Raw genomic sequence first — 25,885 nt, 5'->3', positions numbered from 1 at the left:
CTGCATAAGGATTACAGAGCTAGGCCCTGCGAGTATTCTGAATCCCCACATAAAATAGTATTGCCATTTAAATTCCTTCATTAGGTTTTCATAACGTATGTACACAATAGGATAAAAAAATGTAATGACAATTTATGGAGTGTATTTTGTTGCTGGTGAGGATGTAGTCTGTATTCTTGAAAGGATTACAACTGTACATGGCTTTTTGCACCTCTGATAAAATTCATACTAAATCTCCAAAGACAAAAAAACCCTCATTTTTTTAAGTATTGTACACTGTATTTACGTCTGCCTTTTTTTTTTCCACCGGTAAGAAAAATGTATTAAATGAAACACAGGCAGATTCAATTACAAACAAGATATGCAATGACATGAAGGCGAAACTGTTAAGATCACAGAGTATAATGCTTACACAACAGAACATGGCATTTCGTAAAGTGAATACACAAGTGATATAAAAAAACTGGGGAAAACGTTCAAGTTCGGAGAGTCTAAAGTACGGAAATACACACACACCCGTGTCAAGAAGTACAAAATATCAGAAGAAGAATCACGCATGCTTTATGTGCTCAAAAGCCTCAGGGTTAGGAGAGATGAGCAGAAGGTGTGTGTATCTTCAGTTGCATGACCTCTGCGCAGGAGACTGCTATAGTTGGTTTGCTGAACACGCAGCACTCTTCCTCGTCTCGCTCTTGTAACAACTGTAGTTGCTCAACCGGTGCAGTGAGTGCTCAAAGCAGGATTGCTGGTGGAACATTACTCTGCAAAAACTTTTCAGCTTTTGCTTATGGAAGTAAATGGTAGTTGAACTGAAAAAAATATAGATTATAGGTTCATTTTTATTACTGTGACTTATTTTTTTCAATAAATGAATACCAGTCACTGCACTCTGGGCATTGTTGCTTGTCAAAATTAGAATTAACAAGTGCAAGTTTAACTCAAAACTGATCTCATTCATGATTTTGAAGACCTTTGTTAGTTTACCATGCAGAACAGTCTGCTTCATTACGAACAAGTAAGGCGTGCTGCAATTTGCACAGAACATTCTTCAGGCTTACTGCCATCTCTGGCCCAGACTTTTGCAGGCAGGTTTTCTGCATCTGCAAAAACACCATTGGCATCACTGAGGGTTTTTGGCATAAAGGTGTTCTAGCTTCTGGTCTCAGTGCAAAAAATTCAGGCTGTGAGCTTTGAAAGCGCAGCACAAAGCAATATCATCCTTCCTTTGGGACCGGCATTGCATTCTGTGCCATTGGAGGCCTAACAAGTGCCTGATAACGTGCAGGAAAACATTGCTTCATTTTCCGTTCAGAACCCCTGTTAATACAGAATCATAGAACCGTAAAACTATAGGGTTGGAAGGGACCTCTGGAGATCATCTAGTCCAACCCCCCTGCCAGAGCAGGGTCACCCAGAGCAGGTTGCACAGGAACGCGTCCAGGTGGGTTTTGAATGTCTCCAGAGACGGAGACTCCACCACCTCTCTGGGCAGCTTGTGCCAGGGCTCTGCCACCCTCAAAGTAAAGAAGTTCCTCCTCATGTTTAGGCGGAACTTCCTGTGCTCAAGTTTGTGCACATTACCTCTTGTCCTGTCCCCGGGCACCACTGAATAGCTCATGTCTTTTATTTTCTTTATTTCTCTGTTAGAGGCTCATACTTTCACCAATGTTTCTGCAATAACCTAAACTGCTTGTTTTTCATTTGGTGTGCTGGGTGATCTATTTAGGGCATATTCCCTAAAGAAGGGTCTTGCTTCCATATCATGTTTCCTAAATTCTTATTTTCACACGGGAATATAACTTTACGTAGTCAGCACCGAACACAGCTATTTACTCACAGTAGAAAACTGCCATTTTCAGCTTTACTTCAGTATTATGTTCCATAGACAGGCTTCGTTCATTTGTTTAGCTTGCTGTTTTAACTTACAGCGGAAACCAAGCTAGCCCATGGTGGCCCCCATCTGAGGATAATCTGAAGGTACCTTTTACCCATATCAGTTTGGGCCACTTGCTTAAATCAGAGCTAATCTGGCCTTTTAAGCCTGGCTTAAGGGGAAAAAAAAATTATTTGCTTTGTTTGTTCACTAGAAGATCCTGCAAGATGTCTGTATGCAGGACACGATAGAAATTATTTTCACATTATCACATTAAAAGCAAGTAATCTTTAATTCTTTCAGATAATTTTTAGTAAAGGCCTTGCAGTGGATGGGATGACACTCCGTACCTTGAAAGAAGACGGCTATGAAGCAGTTTTTATTGGAATAGGTAAGAAGAGCTCACTGTTCTGTGTTTTGTCATCTTGAAGCTGAATACTGTCTAAGAATAAACTGGGACTTGTATCTGTGTTAACAACATGATGTGAGACAGTTTCAATTTGATACATTGTGAAAGTATGGAGTATAAGGAAAATTTAAAAAACAGGAAGCTGAAGCTAATCTAGCTGTCTTCAGACAGTTATATGTTAAAATTTTCAGATTTATATGATAGTTTTTTAAGTAAGATAAGAATATAGCTGAATGGGTTGATTTATTGTTTGTTTAAATAGTTAAAAAATGAATGAACTAAAAAATTACTCGTAATTAATTGTCATATTGGCCTGGAGCGATACACAAATTCAGCTTTCAGTTTTTGTGAACAGCTTACTATACCCACATAATTACTGACTCTATATGTAAGCCAGCGATACCATGCTTGGTTGCTTTTTTTCTTTCCTCCATATAAAACATGTGACATCCTTCAGATAGGCTGTACTGAAATGTAATTATGGGATGGATCAACAAAATAACCCGACTTCGACTTACACTAAAACTGGCATCATAGGTCTTCTCTCATATGCTAAAGAAGTCCTGCACCTGCCTGCTATTTGAATCATTGCTTCTTTTTAATGTTAGATTAGAACTGTTATCCATTTACAAGTATTTTGAAGTACAGCTGGACCCATCGCTACCATATGATAGGCATGTTGAGCAGGCATCGTCTACAGTTGGTATGAGGCTTAATGCTCTTTATTGATCTAGACGTTGCCTAAGTGAACATAATAGGAAACAAGTTGTCCAACTGTTCCGCCTTCCTATTATTGATTACAGAGATGTAATTCTTAGTACAGTGACAACTGTTGTTTACCATCTGGGTATGCAGTATAATAAGCTTTGCAGGTCTATTCTATCATGTGATTAGAGTACAGAGCATTGTGATTTATATAATCCTAAATCCTCGCATTGTTAGAGACCTTCCATGTACAGGAATTCTGATGTGTCATATTTTGATGTGATAGTATACAAGGCAATGGTCCAACTTATCTTCTTTATTGGTTTAATCTATGCCTTTCAAACTGCTTTGCAAAATCTCACCAATGAGGGATTAATTCATAAATAAACACTTGTTTTCGTAGAGTCTAGCATTTAGGAAAAAATTATCAATTTTTTTTTTGGAATATCAGCATGGTTCCCCTGCATTTGTGACTCAGAAATTTAAAATAACAGTTCAGTTAAAGGTTAGCAAAAATGACCACTGAGCACTACACAGAGGATTGGAATGTTTGTTTTATGTATGGATTTATTTTCTGACCTTAATAAAGTTATCCTAATACAAAATATTATTGGTTAGAAATATATATAGACAACATTGTGCCATGCAGATGCTAGGTAAAGGGACACAGGCAGAATTTTAATAAACAAGAGAAGTATCTGAAGCATAATTCTCCTGTAAACCATGTGTTCACTGATTGTGTTAGGAAACAGAGGGTATAAATGCTAATGAAGGATTATGTGTTCCTATAAAGTTTTGTTATTTGAAGCTACCTTGCATTCATGATGAAGTTGGTCCCTGTCTGTACCCCCATGTCTGCCTGTCACCTGTCTTTTACAGTACTGTGTAAGGCACTGGGCAGTAATGTGGCCCTGCGTGCTGGTAGTGAAAATGGAGGACAAACCAAGGAGTTACAGATTTCTAGGGTCAGCTATATTAATGCAATAGAATAGATGCTGTCAAGAACAGCAGTTCTTCTATAAGGGGTCTGTACTGTGTATTTCTTTTTGTGTTCTTTGCCTCCCGAACAAACATATATTCAATGAAACGTCCCATTTGAACATTACCCTGAATCATGGGAGTAAAATAATTAGAGAACACTAATTACATAAAATAGAAGCTTTTTTGGTTTTTTTGTAAATGTTGTTGTAATTTTCTTATGAATGAATCTCTACCTTGATGAAAAATAAACATGGTAGTTTTCAATTTTCTTTCTTAGTGGAAGAAAGAAAAAGTGAATGGGTGTGTAAAAGAAGATGAAGTCCCTGATGGATGAGGGAGTACACTGTGAGAGGATTTTTTCCTAGCAATGTGACTTTGAAGAGCACACCTTTAGTCTTGCAAATGAGATGGAACTCAAGAATTTATCAGTCAGGGTTGTACAAGAGTCCATGCATGAGCCATGAAATGGAAGAGCACTTGTAAATACAGGGCAGGTGGAGATGCAAGAACTCTGAAAGCTATGTTTTTCACAGTTACGTGTCAGGAAAAATCTATTGCTCTCTGGGAATGTCACATGAGGTAGGGAAAGTACACTCCTCAGCTGGAGTCTATGGAAGGTAAAGCATAGGTACTGAGGCTTGATCACTTCTAGCAAGTGACCATATTGAAGAAAAATGAATAGCAAAGGCTTTTTATGACAGCTGTTTGGAAAAGTATTAAAAGTATGCTCTAGTCAATGTATTTGCTCTTTTTCAGGCTTGAAGGGTAAAGAATTCCTAAGTAGTTCACAAATGGATAGGGGTTTACAGCCTTATTCTAAAATAAATAATAATTTGGGGTTACAAGGCCATATGTTGAACTAGCAAAGACTAGATCTGAGGAAGAGGTCTCATAGTTACCTGGATGAGCGGTAGTGAAAGAGATTGGTCTGGGCAATGGCACGCTGGAAGCCAACAGTGCCCTCATAGCAGGACCTCAGCACAAATGGTAGGTGAATTGCAGTCACAGGATTGCCTGTTACCTTTTTTGCTTTTGGTAGTTCCTTCAATCTCCTGTTTTTGCCTTATCTGATCTGTGCTGCATCCAACTGGTTCCTTATACTGTACCTCTGTTTATTTCTAGAGGATCAATATTTGAATTGCCTCTTCCCTGTCCATCATTTACTCTCACGTCCTCTCAGTTTCTCGCTACAAAGATGTGTATTTTGCAACATCTAGCAGCAGATGTATCTTGTGTTTTGCATACAAGGACCTAAGAGATAGACCATTTTTATATTTTTTCTCCAGCAGTCCTGATTTCAGATTTCAGCTAACATGTGTTAAAGGGTAGGCCATGAATCTCAGTTTCTTCCATCAAAAGTAATGATAGACAATAGCACGCATGAGACTTTTTTTTTTTTTCCCCCATGACTAAAAGGCAGCAGCCAAATAGAGGGAGGAACAACCTCCTAAATATATTCTGGGAGTCTTTACTATATTTTTTGGTTCTCTTTCCATTGTCATTTAGTTTGGTGCAGTTTCTAAACTTACTCAGTCTTACTTCAATGGGCAATTAAAAATCTTGGTTAAGAATTAAAGATGTAGAATTGGAGTCCTGAAAATTTTAATTTTAAAATTCTGTTTATCTTCCAGTTACAAGCCTGCTGGTTTTATTTTGTTATGAATAGGAATTAAATCTCTCAATCGAAGTTCCCAAGTTTTAAAACTAACCTCTAAAAGTATGCATAGAAATAAAAAATACTTCCCAGATTTGATAGATTACGCTTAACATACTCTACCTAGCATTGGCTCTGCGTTTTGATAAGAAATGTTTGTGAAGAATTTGTCACTGAGCTGACAAATCAGTTTAAAAATGTTGCTATTAAAAAAAAAAAAAGGTCTTGCATCAGTTGCTGCTTTCTGTAAACACCATAGAGACTCAGGGCAATAGAGAATCAGCGTGCTGAGAGCAAAAGGAGAAATCAATGATGGGGTGAGGGGCTAGAGGAGAGAGCACATGGTCCTCGGAGACAGCAAAGTAAGGCAGCAAGAACAGAGTAGTCTGAACGCTTTACTGTGTTTCTTTGTTGACTTTCAGGGTGGAATACTTCTGATTTTTACAAAAAATGTCTATGGATATGTGTCTCGCTTGGCTATCAGAGCAAATGCAGAAATACTAGGCCTTTTATTACTCATCCTTCTTGACGTTCTGCTACATTCTTTGGAAAACAGGATTCTGTGGTTCTGGCTTTTAAGACTCCATAAAGCATTGTATATTCTTTTTGAAAGAGAAAATACAAAACTTTTTGTAATACAACTGTTCAATTGAATGAAAATGAGTGACCTAAATATTTAAAGTATTTAAAGACATTTCATATGAGACTCAAACAAATATATAGAAAGGCTATCACCATAAACATATTTTCTGCAGACTTTTACACAAACCTCTCTCATTATTCTGTATTATTTTACCATAACATAGGGGTTTTATATAACATTTGCATTCTTTTTATATAAGGATCAGATAAGAAGATATCTTCAAAGATTATACCAAAAATTATTTGGTAAAATATTAAAAAAAAATCTTAAGCCCCCATTCCCAAATATTGCTTAGGCACTTTAACTTTAGTGTCTGTAGGCTTAAACTTGCAGCACTAACTTTCTAGTTAACATCTCATTATAGGGCAAATGTAACTAGTAATGAAGCTTTCTTTTTCTTGTTTCTTCCTCCATCTTGTGATGTTGAATTGCTATAAAGTCAGTTTTACTGTATTAGGGTATTCAGAGGTTCTGTTAAATACTGCAAAATGGTAGGTTAGATGAGCATACAGAGTAAGTCTAAGCAGATTGTTGCTTGGATGTATCCTAAATAGTATATCCTGCTTGCAGGGGTTAAAACCGTACATAAAAAAGAAAAAAATGAAATCCCATGTGGAAGGAACCTTTGTGATAATTGCAGTCATTCATAGTTAATTAACATAGCATTCAAACAATAATATAATCAGATGATTCCATTGATTGGAATGAAATTACACACCAAAAACCGGAATTAAAAGTCCAAGCATTGATGTACCTTGTTTTTAAAAAAAACCCTGTGAGATTGATTTACTGTCTCTTCCCCAAAAAGTAAGTAATCTCCTCATGCCTGTTATTATCTTCTGATTAACTATGCAGTGCCACCTGGTGTGCAGATGGGAAGAATATTACACATCAAGAGCTCTGTTCACACCCACCCACACAGATATAAACCTACATGGCAAAAAGTGAACAGATGTTCATTTTGCTTGTGCTACAGGAAAAAATTGTGCATCGTACTCCTGATTCATAAACTAAATTTGGAGGACATGAAATCTGCATATGGGGCCTGTAGGCCCATGGCCAGCACAGACATTTATGGAGGAAATATGTCATATTCAAAATAGTTCTTATTTCAGGTTGTGAAGAGAGTTTTATTTGTTTGCTGCTTTGGTTTTGTTTTACCTTGTATTTCCGAGTTTTCTTTTCTCTTCACTTGCTATTTCACTTATCACCTCCAAAGGGAATAGTTTAGAGGCAGAGTTATTTGAAAACATCTCCAGGATTTATCTGTTGGTTGTTTGTTTTTCAGAATCGTTTTCTGTTTCTTAGCATTTAAGATCTTCCCTAAAATTATGCTTTTAGGCCTCGTTGCAAAGACCTGTTTGGCTCAGCGGTAATGTAGCAAGTCCTGTAAAATATAATGCATCTTGGTTAAATACGGAACTGTAGTGCAAGTATTGCATGGCCTTAGGCTCTTAGGATCTTCAGCTCTATTTTTGGAGGTTTTTTGCTGTTGTTTTGTGTTATTTTATTATTTCAGAAGTATTTTGACACTTCATAGATTTTACAGTTTTTGCTGCAAGGAAGCGGAAGCCTAAAGATCAGCTAAAACACAACAAGCAGGGGAGAACAATACTAAGTTGGAAGGTAGTGCAGGAAAGAATGATGTTGTTGGAAACACGATACTCAAAATAAATATGTGCCTAGCTTAGTTTCTGGGTTGGTTTTATGCTTGTAGACAAGGGTTGTCACTGTCTCAGAATCTTGCAAAGACGGTGCTTTTCACACAGAATTTTAACTGGTGACAACAATGGCCTTTCGGGTATCAGTATCCTTATGCGGTAAAAAATAATACAGGCTGCAGAGCCAGGGAAACACTTGGAACTATGTTTTATTGTGACAAAACAAAATATTCAAATCCATTTAGCTGCAAAAAGCTGTGATACTTTGGTATTAAATATAATGAGAATGAAGTCATCAAGATGAGTCATGAAGTCAGAGAGAGCGCTTCAAACAGTTTGAAGAGCAACAGTGATGAAGAGCAGTGGAAGGATCTGAACAAAGCCAATTCAAAATATTTCACAGTTGCGTAACTGTAACTGGAATAATTTTAAAATTAAATTTAAAAAGTTTGTTGTATTTTTTTTAAATGAAGATCCATGAGAAGGCCAGTGATAAATGCATTTGCAATTTAGTACAGAACAGGATCAAAACTGCACATTGAACTGCAACTGCATGAAATGAAGTCCCAAGGAAGGAGGTCTACACAAGTCTGTGCAGCCAAGTATAGGACTTCTTTATAGTCTACCTCGTGGTGAGCCTTAGCTCATGGCTTACAGCTTGGAGAATGAATGTACCCTTCTATAACACCACATTTCTTTATTTTTTCATATATCAAGAGTATTATAAACAAATTACACCATAAATTGGTTCTCATACAAAACTTGCTGGTCCTCAATATTTGTGTTATTCACATCTTCTGCTACTCTTTAGTCTAAAAACATTTTGTTATTAAAAAGCAAAAGGAATATATTTATATTAGAAAAGGAACTCTGTGAAAGACCCTATTCTTACATGCTTATAACAGATGTTTGAACTTGCTTTTATTCCCAGTGCACCATCTTTCCTGGAGACCAACAATGTACATATGTACAAGAATTTTGATGCTTGAGGCGTCTTTTTCTACTATTGGCATTTGTAGTAAGCTGTTCTTCCAGTTCTGCAGACCTTACTACTGCTCTGGATGTCGGTGGAACATTACTAATACACATCGGAAGCAGCAGGCAGTTGAAAGCTTTTAGGGCTCAGATGCACAAACCAGCTTATTTATTATTAATAGTCTTAGGACACTTTCAAAAAATACTAATAATCTGCCCTTGGGCATCCTTAAGTTATTCACTTGCAAATTACACAGATTTTCATGCTCTTATTTACTTATCTTTCCTCCCAAAAAACTACTTAGCATAACAATCTCTCCTGCACATGTTTTACAAAACACTCTCCTGTCTCTTTCCAAGATGCTGGACAGTTTCCCTGAAGAAATGCTCATCTAAATATAATGACAAAATCAATTTGATTCATATTGTTTTAAGCGTAGTTAATTTTTTTAATATCTTAGTAGATTAATTCATCTAACATTGTTTAGCAATTTCGGAAGTTTATTCAAGCATTTATTTTTAAGCATTTTGATATTTGAGAAATACATAGGAAAAGAAAATACTGAACAAAATGGTGATGTTAGATACTGCATTTTCATATTCTAATGTTACACGCTTCAGTGCTTTACACCTAAAGAAATTAGCTTTGCTTGCTTACCTGTTGTTTCTGAAAGTTCGCAAGCCTTTTAGATGTACAAGTATTAATTATGCTGCCATCTTTTTACTTCCACATTAATACTCAGACAGAATGAACAACCATCTAAAATACAGCTGGTAAGTTGGTGCAAATCCATGTACTTTGGTTGAGCTCTCTTTCCTTGTAAGGAGAGTGCGTGTGGTCCAATACGTATTTAATGCAATCAGACACTTTTTGAAATGTTTTTCTACCTGATACTATGGGAGGACTGGCACAACATGAAATTTAAACAGGTTTAGAAATTCCTTACTTTTCTTCATCTTGCTTTCAAAGGATAAAAGGCTGGTTAAAAACCTAGGCTTGTTGCATTTAAATTCTTTATTTTTAAAGATTGTACAGACGTAGGAAGTGTATCAAAATCTCACTTGTTTAGTCACAATTATTGGTGAGAAGATGGCAAGTGCTTTTTTGTGCTAATGAATAAAGTTTTAAGCAGTGTTCCTGTACGCATTTATGTCTCATAAATATAATGTCTCTGAATTCATATTCCTTTCACTGCCCACTCAACAAGGGGTGTATCTACTTATTGAATTGAATTGTCAAGTTAGGATAAAACCTGGATTTGTGCAGTGGATTTGTAGTACTTGTTGAAGGACTTTCAAGATTTCTTTAGGAAAACTTCTTGCGCTGTCACTTCTCCGCTGCGGCAGAATGGTCCCTAGGAAGCCACTGCTGGGCACGGGCAGGGCTCAAGGCATCCATCTGACCTGGTGGCTGTCTTGTGCTTCTCAGTCACCTGCTTCCCTTTTCAACATTGCTTGGTACTCAGGGCCTTTGTTGATCTAGGAACACTTTGGTATAATGAAGGGCAGTAACCTTATTTCAGGGGAAAATCCTGACACCCGAGTGTGCTTGAGGCCAGTTTTGGTCCTTCGTGTAACTTGGGGCACGCTTACTAGTGATTCTGTTTGTCTGGGTGGGATTCATAGTCTGAGGGCCTTCTGAGAGCTGTAGCCTTCTTTGCCTGTGGTCTGTGCCCGAGGGAATCCCTCAGTCTTTCCTTCAGGCTCAACGTATTAATTGAAAAGCTTTCCTATTCCAGTAGTATTTGTAATTTTCTTATCCAATACAATAGCTTCTACACCATCATAGTAGAGATGCCTTCCAGATCTCTTTAGTTTTAATGGGATGGTATTTTTTAAAGGCAACAAATATCTGAGAAGAAAATGTTACATGTACGCTGTAGTAAGTAATCGCTAACTAAGCTATGTAAATATTTTTTGTGCTGTGTCTCGAATTTTGGGTGGATAGAGATCATCCAGGCTTTTGAACCACTTGTTGTAGTCATGATACTGGAAAATTGTTCTTTACTATTCTAAGCTATACTTTTAGGAGATGCCAGTCATATGGTTGCTTTTACTGTGAAATTAAAAGACATTATGTAAATACATACGTTAATGATTACTAAGACTGCATATATAATTAGGGTAGAGCATGTAAATATTATAGAATGTATCACCTGGCAAGTCTTTTGAAAGAAAGATTAACATGTATGCAAATATTTCTCTGGGTGTGTCCTGTAGGCTTGAGATCAAATTTGACATTCCTTGTGCATAAAAAGTCACATAGATAGTCTTCTGTGCGCATTTTATAGTATCAAACCATATTCAAAATTTGGCACTTTCTTGGTGATGTCACAAGGTGTGGGGTATGTACAGTAATTAAGATTCACTGTTTGTACTGTTACTGCTTTCAGTGTATTAATGCTAAATTTACTGTAAATTGTCTTTATAAAACAATGTTTACAAGATTAGAAGACAGAAATAAGCATACTAAGTACTCGCAGTGTTCAGATAATGCTAATACAAATTACATGTTTATCTAACAAAGGAAAATATTTTCCAAACATTGTCCTTGACAGTGTTTTCTTTCACAGGAAATCCTTTGGCTATTGTTCATTCATTTGTGCTAAAAATGTAGTAAGCTGAACATGAGCCATTAGAGAAAGTTAAAACGTATTCAGCAGCTAGTGTGATGATTCAACATTCCCTCTAATGATCTTTGGTGATTAGTTTCATAGGAAGAAAAAAAAAAAAAGAATAACGAGAATTTAAAGATCAACAGGTTTCAACCAATTCATCTTTAACATTAATGCTGCAATTGTGTGCAATTGTGCACTTACCAAGTAGAAACTTGTGATGTATTACTACATTTCTAAGAATTGTCAAGGTTTTGTTTGTTATCGTTTCACTGATGTAATGGAAAATGGAATAACACCGCAGATTTCTTAGTTTTTTTTTTTTGTTGGAAATTATTCTTTGTTGGTTTGTGAGTAATGATAATAGACGGTTGTTTATTTGAGTGTGATGTGTATTTTTAAGTAAATCCAAACAGTTTAGTTAGTGAAATTTCAGTACCCGGTTGTCATTTAAATTGAGATGAAATCATTAACCGTTATCAAAGACCATTTCTCAATAGTACAATACTTATAGCTTTTTCTCTAATGCATTGGATTTTTTAAATGAGAATGGAACATACCTTCTAAAAGAATCAGTTAATCTAATTTTATAATTGGTATATTACTTAGTAGTTAGACATCAAAAATACCACAATTCATTATTTCAATGTACAGGTGACATACGTGACTGCTTTTCTATTTGCTGGGAAACACAGGCTTGATGCTGCTATTATGGGCCAGTACAGTTCTTTTGTAGATGAAAAACGATGGCTACATTTTTATCTGGGAGAAGATTTCTTTAGAGAGTTAGATAAGGGTTGCTTCAAAACCAAAAATATATGCTCCCAAGAAGATGATTTTACATACTTGGGTGACCAAATCGCAGCTGTTTACATTTTTATGTTGCTTGTGGCTCCTGAGTTTGATATTCTGCAACTGCATTGAAGAAGAAATACTCTTGGTGGCTAAGGAAACAGAAAGTCCAAAGCATGAAGCGTTGTGGTGCCTATTCTAAATAGATTTTAGGCACTTTTAATTATTTGATCCTGCACCGGGTGAGGTGGCTTATCCCCTATGCACTCCATGCAGAGCTCGGGAAGGTCCCAGCGGTCTGGCAGAGCTCTTCCATGCGGGAGTCCAGCTCCCGCAGCCTTCTCTGCAGCTTCAGCGCAGGAGCGGGGGCCATGGTATGCTACGCCAGGGCCTGGTGTGGTTAGCTTGAGATCAAGACTACTACAGATCCTGAAGTTGTCCCAGGTGATGGGATTTTAAATTGCCGCTTTGTCTCCTTATACTCAGAGTTTGAGTCCTTGCCTGTTGCTAGCAGAAAGAAATTTGCAGGGTTGGGGGAGACAGACACAGTGACCATTCTGTGCACGAAGCGTAAGGTACTCAGTTGCGGTGTCTGTACTAATCACTGGCATAAAGTTCCTGCCTGTTTTGTTGCTGTAGTAGCTGCTTGATAATAAAGCTTGGAGTTAATTTGCATTAAAAAACATGATTTCCTTCCCCCAGTACATAGAATCTAAAGAAATCACCCCTAATTGTTACAGTCCATGCCTTCTTTGTGTGCAGCTTTTTCTGGAAAGCGCAATAAAATTAAGTAAAGAAAGTTTTGGAATCGTAGCACTTTTTAAATCATAGGGACATAAGAGTCTTGATACACCCACTACATCGGCAAGTTGGTTCTTTATTTTTCAAATGCAAATATGGGCCTTTGCATGTGCTGAATGTGCCCTTTATTGTATTGAAGCATAGAAAATACACATTGTAGCTCAGTCACTTCTGTAGACCTGCCATGCTTGCAAGAATGGAACGTGTTTAATCAGCCTTGCAGAGTGAATAATCATAGATACAAGTGTGGTGTTCGGTGTTCATTCAGAAAGCTACAGAATATGCAAACAAAATGTTTAGTTAAAGGAGAGTTGAGTGAATTGCAGCTGTGGCAGGAGATGGTAGTTGTTTTTAACTAGGAGTGTGGTGTGATGCTCTGCTGAGGGTGGTTCTTAGGCTCTGGCTATCAGCCTCCTGGATGACTCTTCGTTCTTCTCTACCATCATGTAGAAACAGTGAGACTTAGCACTAAAAGGGCTATGAAAGTGCTCAGTACAGTAAAAGTGCTGTGGAGAAGCTGGCAGACATGCGGGCTGTTTCTTGGAGCTACAGAAATCTTCATTCCTAACCACTTGCAATTTGTGCTGCTTCCCCAAATTTCGTTTCTGTTCCAGTATTTTGAAAAAGAGCGTAACGACCAAAATAGCAAATTTAATAATGCAAATTTTATTTTGCATTATTGGCACGAATCCATCAATTTCTCAATGATCACAAGGAAGTTGAAATTTTTTATCAGATAGCTTCTTACTCGCATTGCATTATTTTCTTTAAATTTTCCCCTGTAGGTTTATGCTGTTAAAGATGTATTGTATCCTATGTACTGCTTTCAGAAATGAAATTTTAATAATTTATCAAAAATGAAACGTATCTTGCGTAGTGCCTAATATATATTTATTTCAACATTTCAGATATGAAAAGATCTAGACCAGAAGTAGTTTGCTTACATGGTTATGTTTTACTTGCATGTCGGAAAAGAGCTTTGAAGACAATATGATTGTAATTGTGTTGCCAATTTGAAGAGCAGCTTGACTTTGTTTCCTTCAGTTCTCGAAGAAAATTGTGCCTCTGCTTGTGTAACTCCTTGTAGTAAGATCTGCCACGCGGTAGAGGTTTCCATATTTCTAATAAGCGTGCGGTAGTATAAGGGTCAGGGACTAACCAGTGAATAGAAGTCAAAACTCAAAATGAGGTGCCTTTCCTGTTTAGCACTGGGCAGTGATAGATACTGATAATGTTTGATTAATGAGCAGCAGCCTTGCAGTGGGTGAAAACATCTGTAAGAAATGATTTATTATTTCAAAGGTATTGGAAGCTTACCGTATCTTGTAGATTTAACTATGTGTGCCTGAATAAAATAAATGAGATGCAACATGTGAAAAATGAAAACACATTACTTGTAAAGGATGTGTCACAAGCAGGGTATTTTTGTTCAAGTACACTTTGTCGTGGAGATTTTTAATGTTGCTCTGAATACAAATCATTTAACTGGTTCATAAAATCAACCTAGTTGGAATTCTTGCATCTATCATTGAGACAGAAATGAGGGTTAAACTTAATATGCTGGAACTTCCCTTAAATGTTTGGATTTGGCATCATATACAATTGTTCAAACTGCACATACGAACATAAAGGATTCCCTCTTAGAAGTATAATGAAAGTGAAAAAATGTATTAATGCAATTTTAACATTGAAATCAGGAAAATTAATTCGTTTGTAGTGTCATTAAAAGGTAATGTCATTAAAGTTTGTTAACTTTGCTGTAAACGTGGTTTTAAGAAAAAGGGTCTAATTCTCTTTTCCCTAGGTAAGCTGCATGTTTGAAAATGAACAATGACTTGTAGATGGAGGTTTCACTTTTCCACACATCTTGTAATTGCTGGGTAGTCTTCTGGACTGCCCTTGGTTTATAAAGTGGCCTTATTCTTTCTGTGGTATGTGTCTGTATGTGTCGATCTGGTGTCAGGTCCCTTGGTTCTATTCAGAGCTGCTACAGGGTTCAGATCACGTAGAGCTAATGATGGTGCAGACTCGCCTCCATGGAAGTGCAACGAGTGTTCATACAAGTTGGAGTGTCCTGACTCCCGTGTTAGAGGAAACTGCCTTTTCTCTAGTTTTGGAAATCGGTAAGGTGGGACAGTGGAAAGATACTTTCCCAGAGAAGTGTGGAGCGCTTCTCTGCAATGGGGAATATTTGGAAATTCTGGTCTATGCTTTTCCATAAATCTACACCTATTATTTGTGTATGCCTTATCCACTTCCTTACTTCTCGATTCTGTCTAATTCAGTAGGCATCTAAAATATTTTTCCTCTTGGGATTTGGCACTGATTACCTAAGTGTGTGTAAACTCCATCCAGAAAAAAGACATGTTTTCTTGTCATGTAAAGAAAGTGTAACCTGGTAGAGTTTTTAATAAGGTGTGCCAATTTTTAGTAAAATTGCAGGAGGTTCTGCTATGTTCCTTGAACCTGTTTACACAGCCTGATTTGTCTGTGGAATTTCATGCTGAAGGGCTACAGCATAGTAGTCACATTGTATTTAGTTACTTAGGGTCATCACTGTTTATGGGAAGTTTTGTTTAAGGTCCTGTTAGATTCTATTCATTTGCTTTCTTCATGTACAGCCTTTTCTGCTCTGTTCTTCATCTTGTTTTGATCTTACGGGCTCCTCTATAGTGTGAGTTAGAGAGTAGAAAAAAGCCTCTTTATCTTCAATTCTCTTTTCATAGTATCTCTGAAATAAAAAGAAGAGGAAATTAATCTTGTGCTCGGACCATGCCTTCAGCCAGTTCTTTAGGGTCCTTGAGTAATGTCACAGCTTTGAGTTAGAAGGTTCTCTTGTTCGTGGAGAGGTTGGCTCATCCTCTCATCAGGCCCTAGAAGTTATTTTTCTAAGATGTACTAGACGGTTAAAGCAATTACGAAAGTGGAGGGCATCTGGTTTTACTGTCACTGGATTTCATAAAATAGAGCTCCAGCAGTGATAGCAACTCCCTCTCTTTAATGTGGAAGCCACAAACTGACTACATTAAAGGAGTGACCTTTCAACCTACAAGCTGAGTGGAATTAGAGCAGCTTGCCAACCATGAGGTCTTGGTAGTATCTCTGCAGCAGGTGTTGGCCTAGAGAACATATGGAAGAACAGCTGGACACTAAGTCTTCTGAGCTCTCACAGGATCCTGACCCATGTATATTTATAGGGAGAGGGGGGAAAAAAGCCCCAAACCAAACAAACCTAAAAAAGTAGTCAGAATTTATAGTAAAGCTAAGTGGATGTTCCAATAATTTAGTCTAGCAGCCAAATTTGAAACTTCAGAAGCAAAAACTGTCAAAAGCATTGTAAATGTAATTTCTGCACTGGAGGATCCAAATTCCTTTGTCATGCAACCAAGTCTGTAAGCGATCAGGCATGGAAGAGGACAGACCTGCTGCAAGTCCGTTTGCAGGCTTCTTTTGTAAAAGAGGTATGTAGACAGCCAAGCACAGTTTTTCACCTTCCCTTGTTGTACACAAGAAAATGATAGCACACCTTGAATTGATATATCTTTTAATGACCTTTTTCATTGCTGTTGTGTTCAGTGATTACTTTCGGCTTCTGAATTAAACTGGCTAGCAGTGTTGTAGAAGACCTCTAAAATGCCACTGAATTAAGGTTAGGGTTAAAGACAGAACTGTTTAATGCTGTGGTCCTGTGAAAACAGTCTTGATTTTGTCAAAAATCTAGTGAGATTTTCATGTGCAACATGTATTTTTTTGCATACTTTTTCTTTAGTATCTTTGTAAAAAAAGGAAAAAAAAAAGTATGGCCTATCAACGTATAACTTTTCAGAATATAAATCCTGATCTTGTTTCCTCTGAAGTTATTACTAAAGCAGTTGATGGAAGCAATGTGTTTTGCATCTAATGTTTGGCTTAAATGAAATCTGTATAAGCTTTTTAAGCTATATATTACTATTAATAGCAAGTTTAGTGCCTGTTCTTTTGTGTGTATGCAGAAATAGAAAAAGGAAAATCTTATCATGGCTTTTCCTTGCAGTCCTGAGCAGGAACCACACAAAATACACCCTTATTGCTCTCAGGAGTGCCAGAACTGTGCAACTACTACCGCTTCTTGACATATCACCTTTTCCAAGCACTAAATGCACCATTTCATAGCAGAGATCTTGCCTTAAAGGCACGAGAGAACTCAAAGGTTGTGGAATAGGCAAGCAAAAAGCGAGACAACTCAAAGTTGAAAGGAGAAGTTAATTCTCCAGATGTATATCCGGAAATCCCATCTTTGTTGCTAAGGCTCCACAGACAACCAAATTTGTCTCAAGACTAACCTCCAGTTGAGTGTCTTAGAAGATGAGGCAACAGAACAGGAAAGGGAGAGTCTGATTTGAGCAAGCAATATACATCGTAAGCCTTGTTCAGACCAAAGAATCATTTAGCAGTCTCTCTCTCCAGTTTGTCAGAACTTCAGTTAAAAAAGTGAATTGCCTTTCCTCACGTATGTATGCCTCAGTAAACATCCGGGAGAAGGACTCTGCATCCAGCATTGTTAATGCCAAGCAGGACACACACTCTGAAAATAGTCTTCTGCCATCCCTTGTCAAGAAGGACACCATCCAAACACCATGCAATTTTTATTCTTTACTTGTTGAAAAGTGTTCCCAGCTTCTCTTGACTTGTAATGTGGGGAGCACTCTTTGGTATGTAACTTTTTCTTTACATCTGTGTTAGTAGAGGAAGGGTGCTGGCTCATGGGATTTTTCTCCCTTACCAGTTTTACCTATGTCAAGGGTTGGTGCAGCTACTATTTTATTTAGGTCAATACACGATGGGAAGGAACAGTGTCAGATACAGGTAAGGGCCTGAATCCATATTTTAAGTTGAATGCGTTTTGCATAGAACAAGCCCAGCTTACTCGTCAAAACAGGTTTCCTGCTACATGCTACAAACATATTGAAGCCATTTCTCATATTTTAGTTAAGGAATAATGTGGCCTGGTTGCATGACAAATGTAGTGTTTATAAATTAAAGCTTTTGTACGAGGACAAAAGAAGTATTCTTAAATTTCTAGATAATTTTTCATTATTTTAAAAGAATTTTCAGTAGCCAAACTGGTTCACGTATATAAAAACGTGTTATGCAGCTTTGCTTTAAGGTGCCTCTTGAAGCTTTTGCCACTTTAGAATCTAGATGTATGTTTTATTCGCATTTTTAAATTTGAAAACAGATTCAGGAATTAGTACTCCAAGTGTGCATGGAAATGAAAGACTAATTATGAGTATCCTTACTTAAGTCAGGAATTATTCCCAAAGCAAGTAGTATTCACAGCTGTTGAAATATATTTCGCAGTCATCTTCGTGGCTGTATTGCATCCCAGAGGTATGCAAAAGTCCTGTATTCAAGCCAATGTTATTTTGAAAAGACATTGATTTGGGGTCCTTCAGCTGTCATCGTTGTTTTCCAGCGCAGTGGAACTTGGATAATAAGCTACAATACACAAGAATTATGAACTAACGCTTCAAGATAAAGTTCATTATGTCATTGTGTGCTTTTAAAATCCTATGCTATTTTTGCTCATGTTCTTCAGCTGAGATGGAAGTGTATCTATAACACTATGACTAATTATCTTTACATGCGTTTATCACTAAATAAACTTCACACAAGACAGCAAGATTGTTTACTTAAGCAGTATAATACTGGGAATGGAAGATAGCTCTAGAACATAGGATTACATTGCCAGAATGGCACTATTTATTAAGCTATGATAACGCTAATGTTCCTCTTTGATGTATAGCATGTGCGACTTCAGCTGAACTTGTAGAGAGCCTTAAGGATGTTTCATTGAACATTTAGTATGGCAGCAAGCCAGAATACATTTAGCCTAAACCCAGATGACAGGTTGGTAATGAGGTAGTGATTGATGACCACTGCTTCCGTATGAAAACCTGCTTGATATGCTGGGGGGGAAATGCATTGCTAGCTCTTTTCATTTCACTCCCTCTGTATTAGTTATTCTTCCTGTAGAGGAGTAGCATTGGCTGCTGGGTATTCAGTCCTGGTTTCACTTTTAGATGAGAATCGAGTACTCAGCTGAGATTTTAGAAGCGCAGCCCTATGGCTACATTTACGTGTAATTCAAATCCTAATTTCAATGGATTTTTATTATCAAAAATAACTGCAATTATATCACCTATAAAACACCCTATAATATCCTTATAACGTGCCTCTGTAATTTTACAGGTCCTATGATTCACCTCCTGTGCCATATTAAAGGCATTGCTTTCCCTTCTAATATGAAAATATGAAAAGAGAACTTGGCCCAAAGGTTGTAAAACATTGCTCAGGCAAACAAGCCTGAACAAAAGACTACTGTTTATTTTGCCTAGTCCTCTTGAATGCTTCATTGTAAAGAGACTTTGCACTGGACGAACTCTTGTTCTGTGCACCAGGAAGGATATTTAAGCCCTGTCCTTCAGCCAGATTCCAGCCTGATGTCTGAATTAGCAGCAAGAAGAGTTAGGAGGAGGCAGCAGAGGACTCTAGGGGTTATATCCATAGCTGTACACACTCAGACAGGGTGTATATTAGATGTCCCCAAAGCTGCAGGATAACTAATGGGATCACATTAAGGCCTGGTTAGAAATCACCCAGGGATGCAGCAAAGGGCGCTAGGGCACCATAAATATCCAATGTCAAGAGAGGCTCATTATTAGTGTTTTCCCAGGCAGAAGTGTCTCTTGGTCAGGAACGGGTGAGGAAGCTTGTCACCCTGACCAGAGTGACATTACACTCCCTCCGAGCAAAAATATGAGAAGGAAAAATTGAGATCAGCGGTAGAATCAAGGGCCAGAATAAAGAGATGATGAAGCAGGGCTGGGGCAGCTTCCACTCCCCTCCTGCAGCTCCTGGGGTTGTAAGAGAAGTTGTCATGCCCTGTCGGGGGGTGGAGTAGCTGGCTTTTTGACGAGGAACCAACGCGATACCAAAAAGGCAGATTTGTGGTGTTGTTTGAGAACATGCATTGGACCCAAATGAGGAAGCCTCTATTGCTGGGGTTTGCTGATGGGCCTCAATGGCAGGACAGGTCAAGGTGCATGTCTCTGAGGCCAATTAAAGCCTGTCTGATACTGCTCAGCGGCCAGGAAATGGCCACCTGTAATGATTATTGTTATGTTTGGGCTAGTAATGATCACTTTGGGCAAATCCAGTAGTGCTTCTGGTGTGACTCCCAGAAGGGACAAAGAAGTGGGCAAGACAGGAAACCACTGGACTTCCACTGATGTATGAACTGGTGGCCACTATGTTTATGAGCGATTTGTTTGGTACCACAATTCATCAGGAAATGGATGCACCTTCCCTTTTTGGGTTTGATACTGAGGAGAACAATTTTTATCTGCTTGGGAACTTGTCCAGGAGTGTACAAAGTAAGAGCTAAGGTAATCAGTAATGCCTCTTGGTGTCAGAGAGGGTCCTTGTGGAATTGCAGTAGTCTTTGGAGGACACCCAAAGGAAAGGGACAGTCAGTCCCATTGGCAGCTGCAGGGAGAGGAGACGGCCACAACGCAGGGCTGGATTGAGATACGCGGTGCTGAATTTTATCTCTATGTGCACAAACCAAAAATGATTAGGACAGGAATCGTGATCTGGTCTATCCAGGTCATCTAACTCCCACAGAAGCAAAATTAGCATTGTTATTTTCTTACTAGACCACACCTCATTGATGTTTTCTTTCTTCATGTGGCTTTCCCCTTTCATCTCACTTACAACCTCTTTGCGAACCTCCGTTTATTGAATAGTAAGTTCCTTAGGGAGCACTGGTCTCCTTTTTGTTTGGAAGGAACCCATGTCACACATCTTCGATACCAAAACAATACTTTTAGAAATTAGTGTTTTTTAGCTTAGATATGTCATTCATTTGGTGGGAACTTACATTCTATAAATTCCTGTGCATGGCTGTAGCATCCCCAGGGGAGGTGTTCTGTTCTGAGAGATGCAGAATTTGTCAGCCCAAGTTTGATTTAAACATTGCTTTCTTATGAGTGTTTTGATTGAGTTTGTCAAATGTTCACACTTATAAACTGTCCCTTATTGAGACAACCACATTTTGTTGCTCACTGACCAGTGACAGGATGGAGCATGTCCATTGATTTTTACTCCATTCCTGGAAAGACCTTAATTTTAACAAGTAGTGGCAAGTGAGGACATAGTCTTTGGGTGGAGATTAATGGCCATATGGTGTTGTTGCTTATACACTGGAAAGCTTAGTTATTTACTGTAAAATCTGACTCAAAATCCTATATGCAAAGCAGAGACTCCTACTTGGTTTGTTTCCATAACAACATACAAAACAACATCAATCACTTATAGTAGATCTCCACACTCCATAATTAGGGATGCAGTTTTAAGAAGTGTGGGAGGAGCTGTGTAAAATGTTTTTATGTTAAAAAACAATGTTAAACCTTGTTCACACAAAAGCTTATGCAGAGACTTCAGACAGTGTAAGTAATTCCATTGGCGTGTATGGCTCTGTCTGCACAGCTCTTATGCAGAGTCTGGAGTGACTACGCACGCTGCGCTCTGTGTCCTGCCTGAATGACTCACGTAGGACCAAGGTTTGCTTGAGGTGGAGCTTGCCTTCTGTAGAGGAGCAAACTTGGTCTTGGCTCGGGGTTTACCTCAATATAGAGTGTCAACAGACCACTTTAACTTGCAGTGCATGGACTTCAGTATGCGTAAATGTTTGCAGTACAACAACTGCTCAAAGCACTTGCTCCATGCAAAAAAAAAAAAAAAAAAAAAAAAATTAATTGTGTATTTTTTAATGTAGACTTTTATGCCAATGCGACATCTGCCAAAAGTACGTATGGTATTTTTAACGGGTACCAGGTATGTTCATGCCATCTCCATGCTTCCTACAGTACAGCAGTCAGTGACAGATACTGCCATATACAGCTATTAAAACATCATGACTTCTTCGGTGAGCCAGTTTCACAGACCCATTAATCCCTTGTAGTGAAGTACAGATTGAAAAAGTTCAAAATCATCAAATGTGAGGTATTAATTCTCCACTAGACTTACTACTTTGCTATAGAAAAAGCTTCTTTGGTTTTTGTGTTGTTTAGTTGTGCTTTGTTTTTTAAAAACACATTATCTGTATTTTAAAGTACCAACCCTAAATATTTTAAAATTCACCTGGCATTTTTAAGGCAATGATATAACTGAGTTATAAGAAAACATTTTCTCCAAAGCATCTTGTAGCTGACAATTCCCTGGGCCCCTAGGCAAGTGGTGTTTGACTCCTGTTACAGCTGCTCCAGAGACAGTGCTGGCGGTGTGAGCCTGGAAAGGAAAGGCTGAAGGGGAAAGCCCTGCAAAAAGTGAGGGAGAGTTGGAAAAAAACAGTAGACAAAGGGGAGGCAAACAAGGAAAATTTATCTACAAGGAAATGGAACTGAAAAAATTAAGGAAATATAAAGGAAGAAAATTTAGATATAATAGAATGCATAAACTGGGGGGAAAAAAAGGCAAATTGAGGAAATAAAAGCTGAAAGACATGAGTAATATGCACAAAGATGATAAAAATGGAAAGGATTAAAATAAAGCAAAAAGCCCATATAGCTACTTTAGCCACATTTTCAATAGTTTCCTTCCTTTGATAACATAGATGTCAGTTTTTTCTTCTAAGAAAAAAACCAAATGAATGGAATATATGTGTTTTTCTGAATTCGGATCCTTTCTGACTTTGTAAAATGTTGTTTGTCACATATAGCAAATAAGGAAGATCTAAAGTTTTTTTAAAAAAGAAGTATTTCTATAAATACCTCTCCTGACTGGTCAGCTATAATAAGCTGAAAAATGGGGAAATGTGTGTTTACTGAGGATTTTTACATTGGTTTTAATTACATTACTTATTCAACTCAAAAAATAAGCATATTTTTATGTCAGCCAATATATTGGGTTTTTTCTCAAAACTTAATTATATCGCAGCTAAGGTTGCTAGGTGACAGGTAAGAGAAGATATATAATTAGACATGTTCAAAAAAAGTCAAATAGTGGAAACTAGTAATCCTGAAGGAAGGTTGCCATTGTCTGTGCTGACACCAAATGACCGTCTCATTCAATGTATAGTTCATTCAATAGTCACCTCCCGCTCTGCTCCTGCAGCTGAGCTCTTCCTACTCCGTGTGGAGTCAGTGGAAATAGAGGGCCTTTTAATTAGGAGCTAATTTTGATTTGCTTTCTGAATAACCCTTTGACAACATATTATTCCTAAGTTTTAATATTAGCATTCACATGTGTTTCCCAAAGACAGAAGGTGTAGCTGCCCACTGATGTGTGCAAGTCTTTCTACCCGTGTCCGCTCTGTACAGGCGACTGGCAAAATAGCTGCGATGTGACACAGCCTGTAGGTATCATCCACCACCTTAAAACAAGGAAGGGGAAATAGTTGCAAAAATAAGCATTTTACAATAATTGATAGATGTTGGAGGCTTGATTCCTGTTTCTAGTCATTGGGGAGCTCCTCTAGTCTCCGTGGTCTTTCCAAGACCATAGAGAGTGGCCTTTCAAGGACGTTGCCCTCTTCTCTCAGCACCTTGATTCCTGTGTAGGGCACAGGTGGTCAGGGTGCCTCCAGAGCTCCAATTGCAGAGAGGTAACTGTTAAGACAACGCTTGCACTAGCACTGTTGTAGGCGGGAAATAGTCTGCATGCTTCCTGGGCTGTAAAGGTTCTGGCTGTGAAAGATCCACTGTTCCAGCATTGTAAATCCTATTGTGTGAATGCGGAGCCATCACAGCCTTGCTTCGAATGTACGGTCCTCAGCACATCTGTAAAGCACAGGGATAAATGTTTATCTGTTACATTTTGAGGTTTGACTGTTTGTGTAGCACCTTGAAAATAGAAAGTGCTACAAACAGTAAGCGCTATTTGTTACTATTGGTATCGAAATAACTCATGCAGCCAAGCGTAGAGTATAGCTCTCTGTCTGCCTAACTGATTTGCATTTCTGCATGCAATGAAAATGGGAAGGTGCTGCTATAATAGCACTACCTTCATTTTATAAATTGTATGCATTTTACAGTACAGCCAGGAATTCTGCATGCTGCATTTGTTATACATTTAATTACAAGGCTTCAGAAATTTTAAATATTCTGTTTTTTTTCTTTGCTTCTTCAATGTCACGATAGCATTGCGTTTATGGCATCTTTCTGATGGTTCCATTTGCCGAGTGCATCATTCTGTTTATCTCTTTCCAGGTTTTTAAGTAACCTTAGTTGGATGTATGAATTACCTTTCATTAATTAATATTCCCTATTCTGTAAAATCTATGTGATTGGGAATTTTGGTTTCAGTACAGTGTTCTAAACTATCTGTGTAAATTGTTGAATTGAATAAATACGAAAATAGTCAAGTCCCCCAAACCTGCCCTGTGGTGCCTCAATAGTAATCTCTTTTTGTCTTCCAAAGACTGCATTTAGTTTTGTTTCTTGCCCATTCAACAGTTTCTTCATTCAAATATTCTGAAATGTGGCTTAATTAATTACTTTGTTCCCGAGCTATGAGTCTCTGAAAATGGCTTTTTGTTTTCTGTTAAATTGATGATAGAGATGACCATGAAAAAAGAAGCTGTCTGATACATAAATATATATCTGCTCAGCATTTGATTGCAGAGTCAAGAGATGTTATAATCCGAATCCCTCCTACTGAAAATGTGGGGGCATGAGCTTTTGGAAAGACCTGTACTGATAGGTACGGAGCTGTATCCGTGCGTGTGCTTGTTGATGTGACTGTCTGTGCAGGGTAGTCAAGCTGATAGTTTTCATTGCACATGCTCTACCTTTAACATCCAGATCTGTTTTTGCATTTGAATGCGTAAGTGAATACTTGTTTTCTATTTACATGTGTACCATAATCAGGAATAAAGTGGTGGTTGCCAGAATGCAGGAGTCAGAGGTAGATTTTTTTTTAGCAGAGGGCTCTGTTTACCTGAGTCTCTCCTCACACAACTGTTGTTGCTGCTAAGGTTCCAGTGTTCAAGCAGGCATAGTCTAATTTTATACGCGAAGCAGAACTAATTTATCATTAAAAATACTGGTCGGAAAGGCTTGGTTTGGCATAACTGATTTGGCAATACCGAACTTCTGAAAGACAATTCTGTCAATAGGGCAGTGGAAATGCAAAGCAAGATTTTCCATCTGCATGGTGGGATTTTTACGTGGACTTTAAGGAAGCTCCACTATCGAGCAGTATCAATTCTAACCTGTTAGAAAATGACATGAGAGGTAGAATTACTGTTCTTACACGTTGCGAACATCCACGACTGTAGGAAGTGATATTTAAGAAGTTGTTTTTAAATACTAATAACTTAAATCATCTGAGAACAGAGAAAAATTGTATTAAGTTTTTGATTTAAAGTCCTTGGCCTTGTCCTACACTCCTGTCTTTCAACATTAGTGAGTATTTTTGTTGAATAAGACAAACCCCATTCCATCTCCTGCTGGGAAAGAGCCCGTGAGTGGTGAGATGTGGTTTCTGCATAGGAGTATGCGTGGTACTAAATGGAAGCATGGAAGGAGGTTTTGGAGCAAAGAAGTTTCAGAAACTAACTTTCCAGCCTTGTGTGAGAGCTGTATTTTCTGGTTCTCTATGCCTGAGCTTTGTGTCTTTGTAGCATGGGTAGATGAAGGGCTGATTCCTAGTACACTGCCACTGGCTAGGAGAGCTCTGCAACCAATAGAAACATATAGAGCCTGTACAAAATGCCTTAGATGCCTGCGAATTTC

General features: G+C 38.0%; 1 protein-coding gene across 3 annotated transcripts in view; it reads left to right on the top strand.

Moving 5' to 3' along the window:
* The window catches only part of DPYD (dihydropyrimidine dehydrogenase), a 365,350-nt gene that overhangs the window by 126,363 nt on the left and 213,102 nt on the right, over positions 1-25,885 (top strand). For all 3 annotated transcript variants that reach the window (XM_063344207.1, XM_063344208.1, XM_063344206.1), the window contains one exon: positions 2,177-2,264. In XM_063344207.1, the coding sequence (XP_063200277.1) occupies positions 2,177-2,264 (88 nt within the window). The remainder of the gene's footprint in view (positions 1-2,176; positions 2,265-25,885) is intronic.

The sequence above is a fragment of the Chroicocephalus ridibundus genome, chromosome 8 (genome assembly GCF_963924245.1).
Source record: "Chroicocephalus ridibundus chromosome 8, bChrRid1.1, whole genome shotgun sequence".
Classification (NCBI taxonomy): Eukaryota; Metazoa; Chordata; class Aves; order Charadriiformes; family Laridae; genus Chroicocephalus; species Chroicocephalus ridibundus.
Note: the sequence above shows the minus strand (reverse complement) of the source record. Positions and strands in the feature narration are given on the sequence as shown.